This window comes from Pezoporus wallicus, unplaced genomic scaffold (genome assembly GCF_028554395.1).
Source record: "Pezoporus wallicus isolate ANWC-B61680 ecotype Strahan unplaced genomic scaffold, APGP_CSIRO_Pwel_v1 contig_14689, whole genome shotgun sequence".
NCBI lineage: Eukaryota > Metazoa > Chordata > Aves > Psittaciformes > Psittacidae > Pezoporus > Pezoporus wallicus.
The window spans coordinates 738,285-757,336 of NW_026637698.1; the positions used below are offsets into that span (position 1 = coordinate 738,285).

At 49.9% G+C, this 19,052-nt stretch overlaps 2 protein-coding genes across 5 annotated transcripts in view; both read right to left on the reverse strand.

Annotated features, from left to right (window-relative positions):
- Positions 1-3,312: 3,312 nt before the first annotated feature.
- Positions 3,313-5,389, reverse strand: AURKAIP1 (aurora kinase A interacting protein 1). Its single transcript, XM_057407311.1, has 3 exons — positions 5,300-5,389; positions 4,371-4,813; positions 3,313-3,477 (listed from the first exon to the last, which is right to left on the reverse strand). Exons 1-3 carry the CDS (start codon positions 5,349-5,351, stop codon positions 3,370-3,372), a joined length of 603 nt encoding a protein of 200 aa, XP_057263294.1. The 5' UTR covers positions 5,352-5,389; the 3' UTR covers positions 3,313-3,369.
- A 1,319-nt stretch (positions 5,390-6,708) lies between these two features.
- LOC130598136 (C-factor-like) overlaps positions 6,709-19,052 on the reverse strand; it is a 120,075-nt gene continuing 107,731 nt past the window's right edge. The window contains exons 1-6 of one of the 4 annotated variants that reach the window (XM_057407275.1): positions 17,361-17,622; positions 9,873-9,924; positions 9,421-9,608; positions 8,899-9,054; positions 7,974-8,084; positions 6,709-6,990 (exon numbers count right to left, since the gene is read on the reverse strand). In XM_057407275.1, the coding sequence (XP_057263258.1) occupies positions 6,976-6,990; positions 7,974-8,084; positions 8,899-9,054; positions 9,421-9,608; positions 9,873-9,924; positions 17,361-17,501 (663 nt within the window). In that variant the 5' untranslated portion in view covers positions 17,502-17,622 and the 3' untranslated portion in view covers positions 6,709-6,975. Of the gene's footprint in view, positions 6,991-7,029; positions 7,766-7,973; positions 8,085-8,898; positions 9,055-9,420; positions 9,609-9,872; positions 9,925-10,759; positions 11,647-17,360; positions 17,623-19,052 lie in introns of those variants that run through there. The other 3 variants (XM_057407274.1, XM_057407273.1, XM_057407276.1) reach the window with 3 other exon arrangements.

A 19,052-nucleotide genomic window follows, 5' to 3' on the forward strand; every position in this document is an offset into this window, starting at 1 on the left:
GGCTTCATAGCTCCTACAAGTTTTGTAGTTAGCATAACAAAGGAAAGCTGCATTAGTGCCCATGCAGTGAGCAAGACTGAAAAACTCCATCTGATTTCAGGGAATTGACACAGAAGTGATCTAGAACATTATCATCTTAAGTTCTTTCACTCACAGAATTCCTTATTTCAGTTTTGTTCCTCTGTCTTTTAGGGAAAAGCAAGCAAAAATGGATACTTCCACTGGACCTTTCCAGCCCAATGACTATCAGGCAGTTTGAAGCATAAGCCTCCATCTCACTGGGTATCTCCAGTCTCTGGAATAGAGAGCATGAATTCACCTGCCAACCATATCCTGACTTCCAACCATTTCCTCTCAGCAGAATAGTAAGATGAAGCAAAAATCTTCAAGTCTTTACTAATTTAAGAGTGTAAAAGTCAAGCCTTTCCTGTTTGCAGCCCATAGCACAGCCACATCTGCACATACACATTTGCTAACTGCAAGTACGCTGGTGTACACGTATTTTGGAGAGGAGCAGCATCCCATAGTAAAGCTTTGTCAACAGTACATTCTGTACTTGTGCTCCCCCTATAGAAAAATACGTGCAGGTTTCATCCCTCTCATTCTCTTTAGCAAAGTGAGCCAGTTTAAATTGCATCCTGTGGTCAAGGCAGTTACAGCAAGTTGATACAACCCTGGTTTATATTATCTGATTAGTGCCACATAAGACACAGTCTGTGCAGTATCTGCCATAATGAAAACAGAATCCTGAGCCATGCTTCGAGGTACAGCAGCAAAAAGGGACATAGCATTTATATGACAGACAGGCATAAGTGCCATGGATGGTTTATAAACAGCTGAAAATGACCCAGTCATCCCAGACTTCTACACATGGTGGTGCAATTACGTCCAAGAGATGTGAAAGTAATGATTACTCTTGGCAGACTACAATATGGACTGCTACTTAGAGAGCATACCATTTAATAAGCTACTTTACTTCATGGAGACTTGCAATTCTCCACACAAGCACCTTAATATAACATGGTCCTTGCCATAGTAGAAGAGTTCACTTGCACTCAAATATCACAAGGCACTGAGTTATGCTTTGCAATTCCCACATGCCATTATTTCCCACTAACCCAATATAGAAACAAGTTAGAGAGCAAGGCGAGGGTGCTGATCCAGGAGAATGGCAAAGTTCTCTGCCTGCATGATCCCAGCAGACATGAATACAACGGACAAGCTTGTGATCTACAGCCCCAGCATCATGCTTCCCAAGAGCAAGAGAGGTTTTGCATCAAACTAGAGAGACCTAAAACCTAACCTAAGCCTTAGTGGATAAAAATGGGTAATGCACCCTTGGGTAGTTCGTGTATTTAGCATCTAGAACAAAAATGCAAGCTGTAGGATTAAATAAGACAAAATCAAGGCAGAATAAAGCTCAAAACTGGAATCAGACGTACAGCATTGATAAATTAGCAGGGCATGCTGCTGCTGTCCTTTTATAAAGTCTTTTTCTCTGTGTAATTCCAAAGGCATCCCAACCCTTCAGCAGCCAGCAATCTCCTGGAAATATGCAAACTGATTACCATTCTTCCCTAGACAGGAAACCAGCAAGCTTGGGCTGAGAGTCAGAAAGAGAAACTCTAGGGCTGACAGAGAACACTAGAACAGACACTTAAATGTGATGAGGGAGGGAAAAAGACATGGACCTGACTTCAAAGGTGCTAAATCGCTCAGGCCTCAGCCCTTCATCTGTGCATCCTTGTGCAGGGAATGCTTATTGCTATTTTAGAAACATCCAAATGCACTCTGCCTGTTTAACAAACCTGCAAGCCAGGATCAACACTCTGTCTTCTCTTGCTTGGTAAGCTCCTAAGGCTCATGGCCAGACATCCTCCTCCTCCAAATCCTGACAATAGGCTGCGAGAGGGTCCTACTGGTCTTGGTTAAAAGCAACTGCTGCCTATTTAAAGCATGAAAAGGACAGAACACGTTTTTAATATATTTGATCAAAGTTGCCTACTGTTAACATATGGTTTGGGGAAAAAAAAAGCGCTATAAAAATGTGCTAACCACATGTTTCTGCAGGACTTCAAGAGCTCGCAGAACGCCACCAGCTCTCCGACAAGATTAATGCATTTTTAACTGTGGGCGTACCCTTTCCCTAAAATACCAGCACAAAGATCCAGCCAACTCCCACACCAAAGGCTACGGAGCTCCAGAGGCTTTGAGTTTATCGCCATCTAGTGACAAGAGTAAAGCCATCCACAGAACCTCAGGCACGCTCTTTGCGGGGAGCCCCTTATCCCTCCAGCAGCAACACTAAACCGTACCTTGTGGCAGGGAGTTCCACAGATTACCTTTTGTTTCCTTCCCTTTCAGCTTAGGCAAGCGTTCTGCTCTTGGGAGATAAAAGGGAATGCATTTTCAGGGCAGCTTTCCTGTGTGCTGCACAACGATAGGCCTAAGGGAGCTCAATTCTTTTTCCCTCCTTTCTCTCTGAGGTCAGTCCACCTCATCTATCTGCTAGAATACAGACAAGGAAGAGTTAAATACACAGAAGTTAACTGCCTCAAACAGGAAATCAGCAGCAGAACCTAGATATCAAGTCCTTTGTCAGGGTTTATTTAAAACATCTCTATTTTTCACAGATTTCATTACTTCCTTCAACCACGTAATACCTGATTACAACGGGGTTGTCTCGGGCACAAAACAGGTTTTATAGGTCATGACTAATTAGCTCTGAACTTTCACCAGCATGGGCTGGGTAATACTGGATGTTCTGTAGGACAAGAAGCAATTGCAGGAAAAAAAAAAAACACATTTTTTATTAGCACAAAATAGAACAGAAAAAATAAAATGTGCCCTTTAAGGATGCTCATGCAATGGCTCAGGGTAAGGGAGAATTAAAGCTCACACAGACGTATTCTGATCCAATTCCTCTTTCACCATAACTCTTAGTAAACACCAGCCCTTCTACAGTAAATCTATGAAAGAAAGAGATTTTGAGAACTTTCCAATATGCTTGTGTAATAGATCATCAGAAGAATTCTTTCACTTCATCCCATCGGCCTTGTAGCACGTCCTTCAGTCTAATTGTAAATAGGAACTTCAGAAATCCAGCTTGTCTAAGACCCCTTTGCTCATAGTCAGGGCAGCAGCACAGGACTGTACAGCACTGCCAAGGCACTATATGAGAGCTCACACCATTCCCTTGGGAAGGAAAAGCATATTGCTGTCAGGTTTGCCCTTGGCAAAGTGCTCACTGAGATTGAAAGCTTCCTCCTACTGATTTCATCACACTCAGAAAAAAGTTACATGTAATCCATGTACTTAAATATCCCTTTTTTAATTACAATTACAGGTGAACACTCATTACAGATGCGTTTATTGCTTTGAGCTTTTCAGGAATATCTTGGGTGTTTGCCATCCTTCAGGGGGTTTTTTCAAGCCAGCTCGTTTCCAGATGCGCTCCAAATCTTTCTCAAACTTGACCTAAAACAGAATATATAAAGAGACATAAAACTGTAACATAGTTTAGAAGCAACACTCAAGATTTCATCCCTTGTCCATGTGTCCCAGGGGGAAACCAGGAAATAATGTAGACACAAAGGAAAAATGCTTTTAGTAGGCAGCTTGTTCCAAGTGAGTTTCTAAGAAAACATACTGAACTGCACAAGCATTATTTTAAAGTCCAGTGCAAAGAAAACTGAGAAGATGGAAAATGAAACTAAGCAAATTAAGAGGATTTCCTCATCATGAAGTGCTCAACACTGCTACCTACAAACCTCAAGAAATGGCATTACAATTAGCCCCAATCTGCATCTAGGCAAGTTGAAAATCACCAGAGAATGAACTAAACTGTATTATAGCAAACCTAACAGCTGAAAGGTAGTGGTGAATGAAACACCTATGGCTTGAATGAAGTCCTATGTCTTCCTTCACCCCTTCTATTAAGGGAAGTAAAAGGCTTCTATACAGGAACAGGCAATAGGAAGCACTTAAGGATGCTGGCAGGACAGGACAGAAATCAAACCAGTCTCCCTGATGTAACACAGACACATGAATTAATCTTCCACACAAACACTAAAATTCCTCTCCATTAGCCACACATAAGTTACTGTCATGAAGAAAGGTTATGCATAGCAACTATCACACATACCTGTTTACAACCACAGAGACAGGGTGAATTACAGCTTCTGAAGATGCATAGGTCAAACACTAACCAGAAAAAACTATTGTGCCAGTAAATGCTGAATTCATTATGGCTCCCGAGCTGCTGCTGCCACTTCCCCTAAATCAATTCCACTTAAAACCATGATTTGACACCTGAACCAGTCTGAGAAGCAGCCACATTTATGTCATGGAGCTCTCCACCCTGAGCTTACCTGCCGTTTCTTCTTGCGACCTTCCTTTATCCTCCTCCGTATGAACTTCCTTCTCTTCAGCAGCTTTTTGTACTTGTGCTTATTCATTTTCCTCCTGCGAATCTCCAACACGTTCTTACACTGAACCTTGTTGTTAGGTGTTCCTTCTCCTTCCTCCACATCACCTCCCTCATCGGCTGGGGGACAGTCATATCGCTGGAGGGGTTCCCGGCCAGCATCCTCCTGAGCATTGAGGCCTTCTGCTTTCGGAAGGAAGTACCTGACTGTGAGCCAGCTCTCCAAAGGGCTGATGGACAGTTTTCTGGGGATCAGAATCTCTTCCAGTTCAGGGTCATGGGATTGCTGAGCGTGGGCTCCGCTCTTGCTTGAGGGCTGCGTGCAGTAGCGGGCAGGTGTAGAATGATAGCAAAGAAAGGAAGACACTGACCTGGGCAAACGGTGGCCTTGGAGGAGAAAAGAAGTTCACTTAAGAGGCAGAAGTTTCAAACAGGACCTTAAGAAAAGCTCTGTCCAGCTCTCAAACCATCAGACCACTGTGGCCAGGATAACCTCCTAGAGGAAGCTGCTTACAAACTACGTTCCCATCACAAAAACAAGGAAGGATGTATTTAAACCGACTTACATTGCTATAACGTCATTACTAAAACTACATTATACAGTGTTTTACTGTATAAACTGCGTTAGTGCGGTTTGGAATGGGTAGGAAGCGGGTAGTCTGCTGGTTTAAGCCTTTCTGCTGCTATGCAATCTCCTCCTAAGCTTAAAAGAAGCCAAATCAGAGCTACACAATACTGATAGACCAGAGACATAACAAGAGCCTCACCGCTCCTGCCCTGCTCGCTGGGACAGGAGTTTCTGGGAGCAAGCACAGAACCACCCCAACCAACAGAGCAAAGCACATGAGCCCAGATCACAGAACAGCCACGCACCTGCAAGCCGGGAAGCCCTCAGCAGATGGGAAGCCGCCTGTGCTATTAACATGCTGCTTCACTCCGCTCACTGTCGGAGGCAGGAAGGGCTGTGAAAACAAGAACACCGATTACAACGAGGTAAATACGTTCCCAAAGCTCTTCCCTACTGCCCCCCAAGAGGCGGGCTGAGGCACCTGCAGCACCCTCCTCACTCCACCAACACTCCCTTATGTTCTGCCGCAGAGGCCTGGCCCACAGGCACCGCTGCAGACGTGATTAATAAAGCTTCGGCCTCCCTAGGCTCAAAACCAAGGCCGCTTCAGCCGCCAGGCACACAGCTCGCGGTGGTGTGGGGGGAACGGTGCTTCCATAGCACAAAACGGAGGGGAAGCGAGGCGCAGCCCCGCGGCCTAACCAAGGGCCATCACCGAGGGCGGCCGGCTCGCCCCCGCCGCAGCCCCGCACCGCTGCTCCCCTCAGCCCGCGGCCGCCATCACTCACCAGCCCACCCGCCTCTGCCCCGGAACTTCCGGCCGCCGCCGCGCAGGCGCCGGGCTCAGGGCATGGGGGTGAAGGGCGGCGGGGCCGTGCCTCAGCCGCGCTGCCCTCGCAGCCGGCAGCAGAGCCGGGGCAGCGCTCCAAAGGCTGTGGCAAAGGGGCGCTGCCCTTCCCCGCAGCCTGCTCCCGCCGTGTGGGTCATGGAGCGGGGGTGTTTCTGTCCGCATTCCCCGGAGCCAGCTGGGGGAAGAGCGTGGAGACGGCTCCAGGGAGATGATGGAGCAGGTTTCCAGTCCATCAAGGGGCCATGAGGAGGCTGGAGCAGGCGTGCGGTGATCGGAGAAGGGGAATGGCTTTAACCTGCCCGAGGGGAGACTGAGATGAGCTCTTAGGCAGAAGCTCTTCCCTGTGAGGGTGCTGAGGCGCTGGCACAGGGTGCCCAGAGAAGCTGTGGCTGCCCCATCCCTGGCAGTGTTCAAGGCCAGGTTGGAGCAAGCTGCTCCAGTGGAAGGGGTCCCTGCCCGTGGAACTGGATGAGCTTTAAGGTCCCTTCAACCCAAACCACTCTGGGGTTCTGTGATGACTCCTTTCCCACATCCAATTCCAACGAAACAGTTCAACGAGCTTGCCCCTTACCTGTTGGGTTTGTGCTGGTCCCGCAGGCACCCTTTGAGAGGGAAGTCAATGGCTGGCAGTTGATAGCACTGCACTTTGCTCACCTGCTCAACCACAGCAGCCCATCACGGAACGCTGCTCACGGGGTCGTTAGTGAGGCTTCGTATCCCTGTCAGCACAGGGACCACGGGAGGCACACAGACAGCGCTCCATGCACACCCACAGCCGCATCCGAGGGCAGGTCTGAGGATGGCTGCTGTCCAGGAACAGCCGCGCCTGTCTCTCCCACTTACCTGGCTGCTGTTTGTCTTTGACTGGTACAGGAGCCCACCGCCTTGGCGCAGCATGAAAGTGCCTCATCAGCTGGCAGGGGGGAGCGATGCTCAAGCCAACCCCAGACTTCAAAGAACTTTCTGCTTTTATACTCACTCCCAGGCAGAACACAGGGTGCTTGTTCACCAGCTGCTTTGAGGATTTCAGGCTAGAACAAGGGTCTGCCTCAGCTCCAGGTCCACCCCACCACGTCAAACCCATCTAGCCCTAAGGGCGAGAGTTTCTTCCTGCAATGTACGTTTCTCTGGTCAGGGAACAGAAACCTATGTGCAGACAAATGAAGTGGTTCAGTAAACAGGCTGTTTGTTTAAACAGGGCTTTATTGAAGACAATTCAGAAGTTTATGTACAAAACAGCATTGCCACCCCCATATCAGGATGTTAGTCACCCACTGGGAACAAAGCAAGTGCCTGGTGTGTGCTGTCAATCTGGGGACATGCAGAGGTTGCTGAGGAGTTGAGAGAAGTACCAAATCCATGTAGTTTAGAGCTGGGCAACTGCAGCCTTGGCTCCATTAGGACTGAAGGAAACCAAAGAACCTTTCCCAGAGCCATGTCTCCAGTAGACTGGAATCTGACAGCATACACTGGGCCTTACTCTGAGGTCAGGTCATTTACTTCTGCAAAGAGTTTGGTTTTGGAAGTGATGAGGAACCAGCCCCTGGATCTAACCTGCTTTATCTTCTATCTATTTTAGGTGGTTCCATCACTAAGAGCACAGTAGTATTTGCAGGAGGCATTAGAACAGAGCAGTAGCAATACCAAGGAGAAGAGTCAGCCACCTCACTTCCCACATACACCTAGAAAGAGGCTGGTATCCAACTGGCTATTTCAACTAGTGTATAAGAAAACCCTAGGGACACAGACAATAGTGGCACAGTTAAACAGTGACTGATGTGCTGTTTCTGCAGTGTGCTGGGCACTTCTACCACGGTAGTGTTTCCCCTTGCCAGTCCAGGAAGGAACCGTTCTCCTTTTCGCCAAGACGGTCCAGAACAGAGAGGATACCAGGGATAGCCTCTTGCACCTGCATGGGAGCCTACAGCAAATCAAGTTAGATCATTACAGGGAATATCTTACAGAAGAGAATCAATGGCATTTAAGGAGTTACTAGAATCAAGGGGGATGTATTTTCATGCTTCTCAAGGGCCTCTGCAGCACACGGAAGTGTACACTGTGCAGAGGGCTCTTGCACAAGGGCTGGGACAACACAGGAGTCATGCTGTCACATTTCACATGTCACTTACCATGTTTCCACCCATGTCTGTCTGAAGCCAGCCTGGATGCAAAGAAATACAAAGAATTCCATCCGATTTCAAGTCTGCAGCAAGGCACCTGGTGATCATGTTCAGCGCAGTCTATGGGAGTGGAAACCATCGATCAGCGTGCTAGCTTTACAAAGCTTGAGCAAGACCTTAAGCCAAGCTAAGTGTCACCTCCCTTCCACCATGCTGCCAAAGGAAGGGGCAGTAACAGTATCACAGTAACTTATCCAGGCTTAGTGGGGCTTCATTCTCAGAGATGCCTTCTAAGAGAAGCACTGTGAAAGCTCTGTTGCCATTAGCTTACTGCCCAAAGATGAAACCAAATTATGATGGAAGTTAAAGAACCATGTGAAACTGCTAAGGAGCTGTGGAGAAAATAATATTGACATAAGGACTCTGTTTTTCTGCAGTAATCACTACACAAACATTCCGGGTTTGACTTCTGAACAGGGAAAACAAGCACACCAACAGCTTATGAGGAGGTGGTGTAGGAGAAACTGTAACGCCTGATCTTGACTGTACAAACTCTGGATGTGACAAACCTCAAAACTCCACCTTTCCTTAGCAAGCATTGCCAGGTACAGCTCAGCACACCTTTTGTGGAGTTCCATGCTTGCTGTCTTGCTTGGACTGGACAGGAACACAACTAATAGGTTACACACCTGATGGCATCAGTTTTTCCCTGAATGCCAAGTCCCTCTGCAATGGGTCTGTATGGGAGCCATGATGGAACCTGTTCTTAAGAAGCTGGCATGCTCGCTCCAGGTGTATGGTTTTCCCATTTCCAGCCACATGAGGAACAAGGACAGTTCCTGTGTCAGCCTGTCCAAGAGGTGCTGCACACCTCACCTCATCATCCTAAGCTCAGAGTGGTCTTTAACTCGCCCATTGAGCACAGCCCACAAACCTTTGCTATCCTGTAGGGGTAGACCTTGAGGAACATCTCATTTGCCTGGACGAGTTGCATGGAGGCAGCAAGAGAGGACATATTGATAATAGCAGCTCTGTGGCAGCCCATTCCCGTGCTCAGCTGGGCTGCCTTCCTCAGAAGGGGGAGAAATGCCTGTGGAAACAAGAGTTTGTGTGAACTTGGTCAGTTTGCCCTTGGCCAAAGCAATCTATGGAGAAGGGTGATGGCTCCCCATACAAGCTGACTATAGGAAACCTGTCTACAACAGCCAGCTGTAGGTAGCAAGGACCTTCAGTCTCTTCTGGCCACCTCCTAACCCAGCCAATCCACTGAAGTGACCTTATACCAGGTGCATTTAAATTAAAAGAGCCTTAATAAAATGATTTCTTGCTGCTCTCTAGGCACACAGTGTGATATGAGAACTGTGTCTGTGCAGTCCCAGGGTGACAAATGCTTTGGTTACAAGGGGAAAAGCCTCTTCTAGTACCATAGATTAAGCACGTGCCTCCCAATTCTTACCTTGGTGACCATCAGCTGGGCAACTGTGTTGGTTTCATAAATGGTGAGCATTGTCTCTGCTGTGACTTCTTCCAAGGAAGCAAGCACATTGATGCCAGCGTTGTTAATGAGGCAGTTCAGACCTTTGTCGCCCACAATCTCCTCCACTTCCTTGACTACTTTCTTGATGCTGTTTTCGCAGACCACATCTGCACAGAGGAGCCAACAACAGCCACAGTGTGTGGGTCAGATGCTGTTTGTCACTGTCCGACGCGTGCCAAACCAAAGCTAAGGCATTAGTCTGAACGGGGACAGCACGCTGAGATGACAGCGTGAGGAGGACTTCACATAGATTATGTTATCTGAAGATGAGGGTGATGGTTTTTCAGCTACTGATCACCCAAGAGACCTGTTCCTTCAGATGCACTCACCTGACTTAGCTGAATATAATGATGTATAAGCCGTTTACTCACCCAGCTGAAGGAGCTTGATGTTGCTGTATTGCTTGCTGAGCTGCTGGAGTTCCTAGAAAGAAGAAATCTTTCAGGTTATCTTTTACATAGCCATGACTATTACATAAACCAGCTTGAAATCTGCACCTCCAGCACTGAAACTGCCATTTCTTTTCGTAACTGGACTGCAGGCGCTGACACTGCTGTGGCTGCAACCTGCTGAGCAGCTTTCCTGAGAGCAAGATAACTGCCTCAAGAAACTGGACTCTTCATACTCAAGACCACCAGCACACTGAGTTAAGAGTTCTCGGTGCGGGCAGCTCGAGGTGTGCTTGCAGGGTAACCAAAGGTCTTTGATCAAGCAGCTCCCAGTGCCAGTTACAGCAGACCCAAAGCTCACAGTGCATTCCAGGACAGGAATTCCTCACTTCTTTAAGGAAAGCAGAATTCTCCTGAAGCTCAGCTCGTGCGTTACATCAGTTCAGGGCTACAGGAATGCTTAAGAAAAGCCATTTGGAATTAGTGTTACTAAATTAGTGGAATTTAGTACAGTTTCCTAGCAGTTTTCCCATGGAAATTCTGTTTTCCTGCACTCTCCTTAGCTTCAATTCTTGTAACTGAAGGTAAAGCACACATGAAACCAGTTACATTCACAGCAACTGTCCACAAGAGCTATTCTCTCCCTGCTAGATAGCTGTAATTCACTCATCTGCCTACTATCTCTTAGCAGAGAACTGACTGGTGTTCTTGGAGGAAATCAGTGCTATCCTGGTGTTGCTGCTGGACAAAGTGTGTCCAAATTCCAGCTGGAATACTGAAGTTTCTGTGCCATGTAGCCAAGTGGGAAGCACGGCCAAATGTAACAGATGGATTACATACTCCCAGCTATGTTTAGGAGACTGAGCAACCTGGCCAAACATTCCAGCTCAAGCAGATCCATTTCTTTAGGAGCCCTTTGGGAATAGGGGTTAGGAGGGCTGGTTTTGAAAGAGTACTTCTTTGCCACTTGGAGACACTTTGGGACTCGGTGTCCTCTGTCAAGCTGTAATGCATTACATCCTTTATCTCAGTTCATACTCTGCAGGATTCCCTCCAGGCTTGTTTAGAGAACTTGTTCTCCCACTGAGGACAATCTACAACTGCAGTTAAGGCCATTAAGGGGAGGGGAAAGGAAGGGGAACAAGTCAGAAGCACAAAACCAGAAGACATTCCTTCCCCTGGATAGGGCTTAATGGGAGAGTTTTCAACAGATGAAAGGCTCAGAACACACTGTCTTGTTTATCGATAGCCAGCCATGAAATAGTTCTGCCATGTCAAGGCCTGCAATAATTCTGGGGCTTTGGACTGGACTTCGGTTTGACAGCATCACTTACTTGATAATAAACTCCAGAAGTGCTCTGGCTTCCCAAGGTTTGTTCATTTATTTATAGCCACATTGCTTTACTCTCTGGCAGAAACAAGCTACTAACTTCTGCTAAAAGGCCAGAGATGTTCTGTGTAGTGACAGCAGCCGAGAGGCTTCTGAAGTGAGAAAGCAATATGTTCAATTACCAACTCCAAAGAGGGCAGGAATAAGCATTCATCCAGAACATAACCAGCATGAAATTACAGTTGCTGGATGCAAATCAGCTTTCAAATGCAATGATTTTTCCATTGGGTTAATTACTTGGTTAACAAGTGACTCCCACTTCAGTGCTTGAAGTTTCTCAGAAACAGTTTCCAGGCATAAAACTACCTTAGAGAGCTTTGGTCTTCGAGAACATTATTCTGCCTTAGATTAGGATATAAACAGGAGATGAAAATCCTCTCAGGAAACCTAAACACTGCAGGAAAGCCTCTCCTTTTCCCTGCTGTACCTAGAAGGAACATGCAGGGAGGAGCACTGAGGCACATTGCACTGCCATGAATGCAGCATGTCTGAATACAGCCGTTTTGAGCCGTGTGTGCTGCTTCTCTCCCCCCACCCCAGGTAGTTCTGATCAAAGACACCAAAAGCCTCCTGTGTCCAGAGAGCTCTGGAAGTATTACTGCAATGCAATGCAGTGCAGCCCATAGAGAAGAATAAGGGAGCTCATTGGCACTGCTGTTTGAGGTGCAGCTCGTGCTTTAATGTCAGTTCATGCGGTAAGTACAGCTGACATAGCCCAGGCTAAGTCATTTTTAGTTGGAGTAATGTGATAACCAAATTGAAACCAAGCAATACAAACCCAACACCACAACCCCCTCGTAGCTCTGCACCTGGATAGTGCCCCCTGAGAATGCATTCTTAGGGATTCCAAGGAAAAATTACCCTCTGATTAGCATCTCCTTTCCTGCCTGCTGATCCTAACTACGATTAACAAAGAGCCAGCCTAATCCACTTTAAACAAGGCTATCCCAGGTACAGCTCCATCAATACGCAAGGTATTTATTGCTGGATCTCAGGCAGGAATGTTGTCTTTGTCATTTAGCAAGATTTACTCTGTCTTCTTTCCGAAAGCATTATTCACTCTGGTTACAACTCTTGGAAAGGACCTGGCCATCCGAGGCCAGTTGGAAGCAATCAAGCCAAACTAACAGAGACTGTAGGCAGCTTTGTCAGGCAAAGAGCACTTGGGTATCCGTCACATCATCCTGCTTGGACAAAGTCAAAGATGGATCATATTGAGACAGGCTATCCGGTATCACAGTGTACAGCCAACTCACTGTTTGGCTGTGTTGATGCTTACACTGAGCTCCTGCAGACTGCCCCAAATCCAGAAGAGCTGAATCTTAATGCTGTAGGAAGTGCAAAACACTTCCAGAATAAAGCAACAGACCAACACTGTAATAACCTTTGAATAAGAATGAGAAGGACCTCAGGAATGCCCCCTTTGCCTGTTACAGCACCTCTGTGTCTCACTACAGCACTGTCCTTCCCAATAGCAGCCACATGGCTTAAATATGTAGGAAAGGAAAACCACAACCAAAACCTGACAGAGACAGTGAGCAGGAGCACTTCAGTGCGAGCTCTGTGTCTGACAAGGGAACAGACACAGCACTGTTGGTAACACTATCTCCTACTTCAGAGGAAGGGAAACAGCACATTAAGCCCTGGAAGCTTTCCAGAGTCCAGAAGAGGACTCTTGAGCAGGGAGGAACTGAACGCTTTCTTGTTCACCTGGGAACACACTTGGGCTTGCAGGGAGAGCAGGAGGAACAAGAGATGCTCCTGTCCCACACTCGGCTCTCAGCACAGCCAAGCTGAGTACACAGAGTGCTGTGAACTGATTTACACTGGGGCCATTTGGATCCCTTCAGCTACCTGGCTCCCCCCAGAAAGCCATCTCTTCCTTTTACATCCCAGCAGGTCATAGTGGGGACTACAGCATCATTAGGTGCAGCCTGAGACTTTAGGTCAGAGGGGTTTTCCCACTTACGGGGAAGCAGGATGGGGGAAAAGGAGCAAGAAACCAAAGCAGCGTGGGGGGAGAACACAGATGGGTCCATGAGCCATCTGCCTTATAATAACCACGCTGTGGTTTTGTCCATCTGGAGTGCAAAGACAGGACATCAGGATCATTCTGCAAGAGGTTTGTAGCTGCTTCCTCTCTCTTGGAGCGGCCCAAGCGAAGGCAGCTCCGAATCAAAGCGTGGCTGAAGGAGCCTCGCATGGTGCTTTTCGAGGAGGGGCAGCGGTTATCTCGCTTCGCCTGCAGGCCTGCTGCGTGTTATCGTGTGATCTAAAAGCCATTTGTTAGGCAAATGTTCCGCGGAGGCCACCTAGGAGCTATTCAGCACAAGAAGGCTGAGTTTTTACAACTCCTGCCAGCACACTCACATGCAAGAGCCTGCAGCTGCTCAGCATTAGCCAGGGTGAGCGAGTTACAGGGGTGCTGCTTTCTGCAGTAAGCAGAGGAAAGCAGAGCCCAGCATCTCTTCCTAAAGTCAGCTCCTCGGGGCTCTTGTCCATCCGCTGTTCAGAGGACTCCGGAGTATGCAGTTATCTCCGTGTCAGCTACACCCTGAGATTCCTTGGATAACTCGCAGCTCCCAGGGAATTGCTGCTGACTGTCATCCCCTCAATGCATTTGCCAGGAGCTAAGTATATCTCATCACTTTTCCTCTAAAAACTGGCATTCTGCTTTTAAACGGCTTTTCATTTAAGTTCTGCCTATCCTCTTTCCCCCTCCCTGCATTCTGCAATAGGATAATGCTATTGTACCAAACCCGGTGAGAGCAGACTGTCCAAGGCTGCTGTTCTCCAAGTCCATCCTCAAATCCAGGAGGAATAAGGGACAGTGCATTCATATAAAGCAGGATATCTTATATGGTCCCTTCCCACAGAGAAAAACGGGAGGAAACAAAAGTAAACTGCTTGAATCACCATCAAGAGACAAAGGCAGCACTGACAGCTCAGGTGTGCAGAGAAAGAACAAGTCCCTCACCATCACAGCCCAGTCTGTGTGGTCAACAGGCAGGTATTAAATGGGCAAAGCCCATTTTGTGTGCACTAAGGCAGTGCCTTGGGAGGGCAGGAACCTGAACGCAGGGGTTTCAGTGCTTGGGAAGTCAGTGAAGGGAAAGCAAAGGAAAGAAGATGGCTGCACCTTTGCCTTTCCTTTCCCATCCCACACTCAACATTGCCAGATTGGATCCAAGCTCGGAGCCAGTGGTTGCGCATGGTGCCAAGACTCCCGTGGCTGGAGGCTCGAGCACGCCTGTGCTTGCCCTCTGCCAGCGAGAGGGACTGGCAGCAGGGTGGAAGCACCTCAGAAGGTGGAACGGCTGTGCCAAGGCTGTGCGCTGCAGATGGGACGGATAACACCAGCGAGACAACCACAGCACCTTCACTAAAGATCTCCCTTCCTTGCGGAGCTTCCAAAGCCATCTGTTCGAAATGTGCTTTCAGCTGGCTGCAGAGGTTCCTATTGATGTCCTGCCAAAGCGCAGCACATGGCCTAGAGGTCCTTAGAAAGAACAAAAACCCACCCTGATCCACCAAGGACAAGTCTCCCCCCCAACCAGCCCATTGGGATGCACCCCATGTGGCCTGCAGAATCGCCACTGGGGTTACTGGAATGCGGCTCTTGGCCAGCTTCCTGCCTACAGGAATCGCGGCTGCCAGTCTTTCCAGGTTTCTCCCACTGCTAGCGAGGAGTGACCCAGCCTCTTCCCAAGCACACTGAGCTGCTTGTGCAGGTTTGCCAGCCTTCCTGCTCAAGGTTTTTAAGTACTGGCAATGAAAACCCTCACAAAGCTCTGCGAAGCTCAGGTGATGCTTCCTAGGAAGCTCTTTAGAGTCAATATAAGGCAGAAGTTCTTCGCTATGAGGGTGCTGAGGCGCTGGCACAGGGTGCCCAGAGAAGCTGTGGCTGCCTCATCCCTGGCAATGTTCAAGGCTAGGTTGGACACAGGGGCTTGGAGCAAGCTGCTCCAGTGGAAGCTGTCCCTGCCCGTGGGGAACTGGGTGAGCTTTAAGCTCCCTTTAAGGTCCCAAACCATTTTGCTCCCCGCTGTCATTGATCCATGTCCATTACAATGAGAAATCACTGCTGAACACGAGGGCCAGTTGGTGAAAAAGCACCTCCCTCAGCATGAAAGCAGCTTTAGAACAAACAAGCGAGCAGGGAGATTTCTATCTCACAACAGGTCCGATGTCTCCGCTGGTTTCCTGCACCACGGCTGCTGTGCTGAGGGTTGTGCAATCACCAATAGGAAACGCAGCTGGGACGAGAGCCAGAGCTTGTAACAGGAGTTAAAAGCAACCGGGATGATGGTGAATACCTGTGCAGGGGCTCATGTAGCACAGAAGGGGGGGTGAGGGGGCTGCAGGAGCCTGCTGGACTGTTTCTCAGCAAGTCTATTCAGAAGCATCCTAAACGTGCCTTTGTGCTGGAGAGAGATTCTGACATGAAACAAAGCTTTTTCCCTTTAGCTCTATAAGCACCTGCAGAGCAGCACAGGGCTGCTGGAGCGGTGAGAACACAAGCATGACCTGCACTATAACCTCTGAAGGAGAGGGGCTTTGGACAAGGGATGTAGGGACAGGGCAAGGGGAATGGCTTTAACCTGCCAGAGGGGAGACTGAGATGAGCTCTTAGGCAGAAGCTCTTCCCTGTGAGGGTGCTGAGGCGCTGGCACAGGGTGCCCAGAGAAGCTGTGGCTGCCCCATCCCTGGCAGTGTTCAAGGCCAGGTTGGACACAGGGGCTTGGAGCAAGCTGCTCCAGTGGAAGGGGTCCCTGCCCGTGGCAGGGGTTGGGACTGGGTGAGCTTTAAGGTCCTTTCCCACCCAAAGCACTGTGTGGTTCTAAGGGGGAGCCTCACAGCATCTCCGAGCACTTCTGTGGAGCAGTGAACAAAGTTGTCGCGTTTCCTCCGGTGCCGGCATGGTGCGATCGGAGTGCTCACACACTGTGACTCCGAACAGAATGAAACCCACCAGGAGGGAGCAGGCACAGAAGCTCTGTTTACATCCCTTCGAGCCAGGGAATTCTGCTAAGGCAGCCTCGTGCCGTGCTTTAAATAATGCAGAGGCTTTCGGCATCAATTCTCAATGTAATGGGGATCAAATATGCTTTTGGTATCGATTTTCCTACCGAATTCCTATGGATTTTGAGTGCTTGAGAGAGTCATTGTTGAGAGCTCAGATTCCTGCAGCTCTGGAGCCCTAGAGCTTTGCTAAGAAAGGAGGAGGAGGGTGATACCTGGGGGCACTGCCGTGCTGCCCTGCAGCATCCTGCCCCACTGAGGAGTCAAGCTCACACTAGAGACAGAGCAGAGGAATGGCCACAAAGTGAGCAGACCCCTATCCCTCATTGATTTGCCTCCCAAAGGCTCCTGGAGTGCCCTTAATCTGCCTGACAATCATTTATAACAGCCTGGGGATGGGGCAGGACTCCGAGCACGTTACTGCACTGCTGTAGCAGCAAGAATGAAAGGGCAAGGGGGTGCAAGGGAATCCACAACCAGCAGCACGTAACAAAAGCCACTATGCTTTCAGCAGGAGGCTCTGGTCCCTGCCCAGCCAAGAAAGGCACTAAAAGGGGTGTTTAACTCATCATTCATTCGGGCGTTCTCACTCACTGCAAGTCAAGTGGAGAAAGGGGAGAGTCAGACAGGGCACAGCCCCTTCTAGGGCACAGACCCCGTGCAGAAAGGACAATGGAAGCTGTAACGGGTTGTACTGGGAAGGATTTTGGAGGCGTGGAAGAAGCGGCGCTTGGGATGCCTGAGCGGGGGTTCCCGCTGCCCTCGGGAGCGGGCGGCAGCATCCCGACAGCTCGGAGGCTCCCACAGCACCAGCTCCATCCATCCATCCATCCATCCATCCATCCATCCATCCATCCATCCATCCATCCATCCATCCATCCATCCATCCATCCATCCCCGCACTTGCTGCCGGGACCTGCGCTCCCAGCAGTGCCCCCCGCTACCCCCCGGTACCACTTGATCCCCGAGCTGCATCTTCCCCTCCGGGGCAGGAGGGCTCCGGTGCCCGTAGGGCAGAGAACGGCCGCAGCCCCTCCCGGCGCTCGCAGCCCGCTTACCTGCGCCTTGTCGGGGTACCGGCAGGTCGCGATAACGAAGTCCGGGGAGGGGCTGGCGGCTGCGAGGCCCCGCACCAGCCCCAGCCCGATGCCCCGGCTGCAGCCGGTGATGAGCACGGAGCGGCAGCGCGGCTGGGACATGGCTGGCTCGGCTCGCTCCGCTCCGCTCCCGGCGCTGCCCCACGCGGTTCTCAACCTGCGCGGCGCGGACCCGGCACCGCCGCCCCGGTCCCGCCCCGCCCGGCGCCTCCCACCGCTGCCTCCCGGCCCCGCAGCCCCGGCGGGCGGTCACACACGGGGAGAGCTCGGCTTGTTCCTTCCTCCCTCTCTCTCTCGCAGAGGTCACAACTGACCCGAGCCCCGCGCCGCGCTGCGGGAGGCTCCGCTCCGCTCCGCACAGTGCTGGGGAGAACCAGGACCTTGGCACAACAGCACCGCCGGACACCAGCTGGGCCCCGGGCCCCTGGCTCCATCCTGCGTGCAAAGAGACCGGCAGCTTTCCAGGGTTATCACAGAGCCACACACTGGTTTGGGTTGAAGGGACCTTAAAGCACATCCAGCTCCAACCCCTGCCACGGGCAGGGACCCCTTCCACTGGAGCAGCTTGCTCCAAGCCCCTGTGTCCAGCCTGGCCTTGAACACTGCCAGGGATGGGGCAGCCACAGCTTCTCTGGGCACCCTGGGCCAGCACCTCAGCACCCTCCCAGGGAAGAGCTTCTGCCTAAGAACTCATCTCAGTCTCCCCTCGGGCAGGTTCAAGCCATTCCCCTTGGCCTGGCCCTACATCCCTTGTCCAAAACCCCTCCCCAGGTTTCCTGGAGCCCCTTCAGGCACTGGAGCTGCTCTCAGGTCTCCCCTTCAGGAGCCTTCTCTTCTCCAGGCTGAACCAACCCAGCTCTCTCAGCGTGGCTCCAGAGCAGAGCTGCTCCAGCACCTTCTTCTTTGACCAGACTTTGTCTTAGGACTGCTGAGACAACACTGAAAACACCACTGCCTTTCCCTGTGCTCTCCCTGATTTACTCCCATAGAAATATTCGCTCTGCCCTTGGCACTGGATTAGCTGCATTCAATTTGAAGACTCCCTGCTCCTTACACACCGCTAGTACAGTCGGGCCAGTCTGTTCCTCCCTTTCTCCCAGCAGCCATGGGCAAGGAGCAGCCACTGCCACTTAAGCTCAGCCTTGCGGATAAGAGGCCAGTTTCACACACGGAGCTTTGGAATTAACGCGTCCAGCCATGCACACGCTGTTCATGCTCACACACAGAACTCACTGCACCATACCCAGGGGGATCCAGAGCATGTGATTATTGCTCTGCCATATGTAGAAATGAACGTGCAGATCCATCACCCTTTGTTTAAAGTGGAGCCACACAATTAGATTCCACTGTTCTCATGGGAAAAGCTCCTCATTGTGCGAAGATGGGATGTGGCAACGAGCCAGCAGCAGGGCTGCCCTGTACACCGATACCTGAGCTTTCTCCTTTCCTCCAAAGAAAGCTCTGTTCCAGACATCTCTGTCTCACAAACACGAACACTCTCTTCTTCCCCCAAGGGATTCATCCATTACCCCCCTTCCCATGTGCACACCGTTCATTGCAGAGCAATTCTTTGTGCGTTATCTACCACGTTTTGATGGGTTGGGAGAATTTAAAACAAAAAGAAATCCCTGTCAGGCATAAGACTGCTCAGTC

Coding starts and splice junctions, on each gene's coding strand:
- AURKAIP1 (XM_057407311.1), bottom strand. CDS start 5,351: ATGTTAATAGCACAGGCGGCTTCCCATCTGCTGAGGGCTTCCCGGCTT. Junction 4,814..5,299: donor GAGGGCTTCCCGGCTTGCAG/GTGCGTGGCTGT, acceptor TTCTCCTCCAAG/GCCACCGTTTGCCCAGGTCA. Junction 3,478..4,370: donor GTCGCAAGAAGAAACGGCAG/GTAAGCTCAGGG, acceptor ATTCTGTTTTAG/GTCAAGTTTGAGAAAGATTT.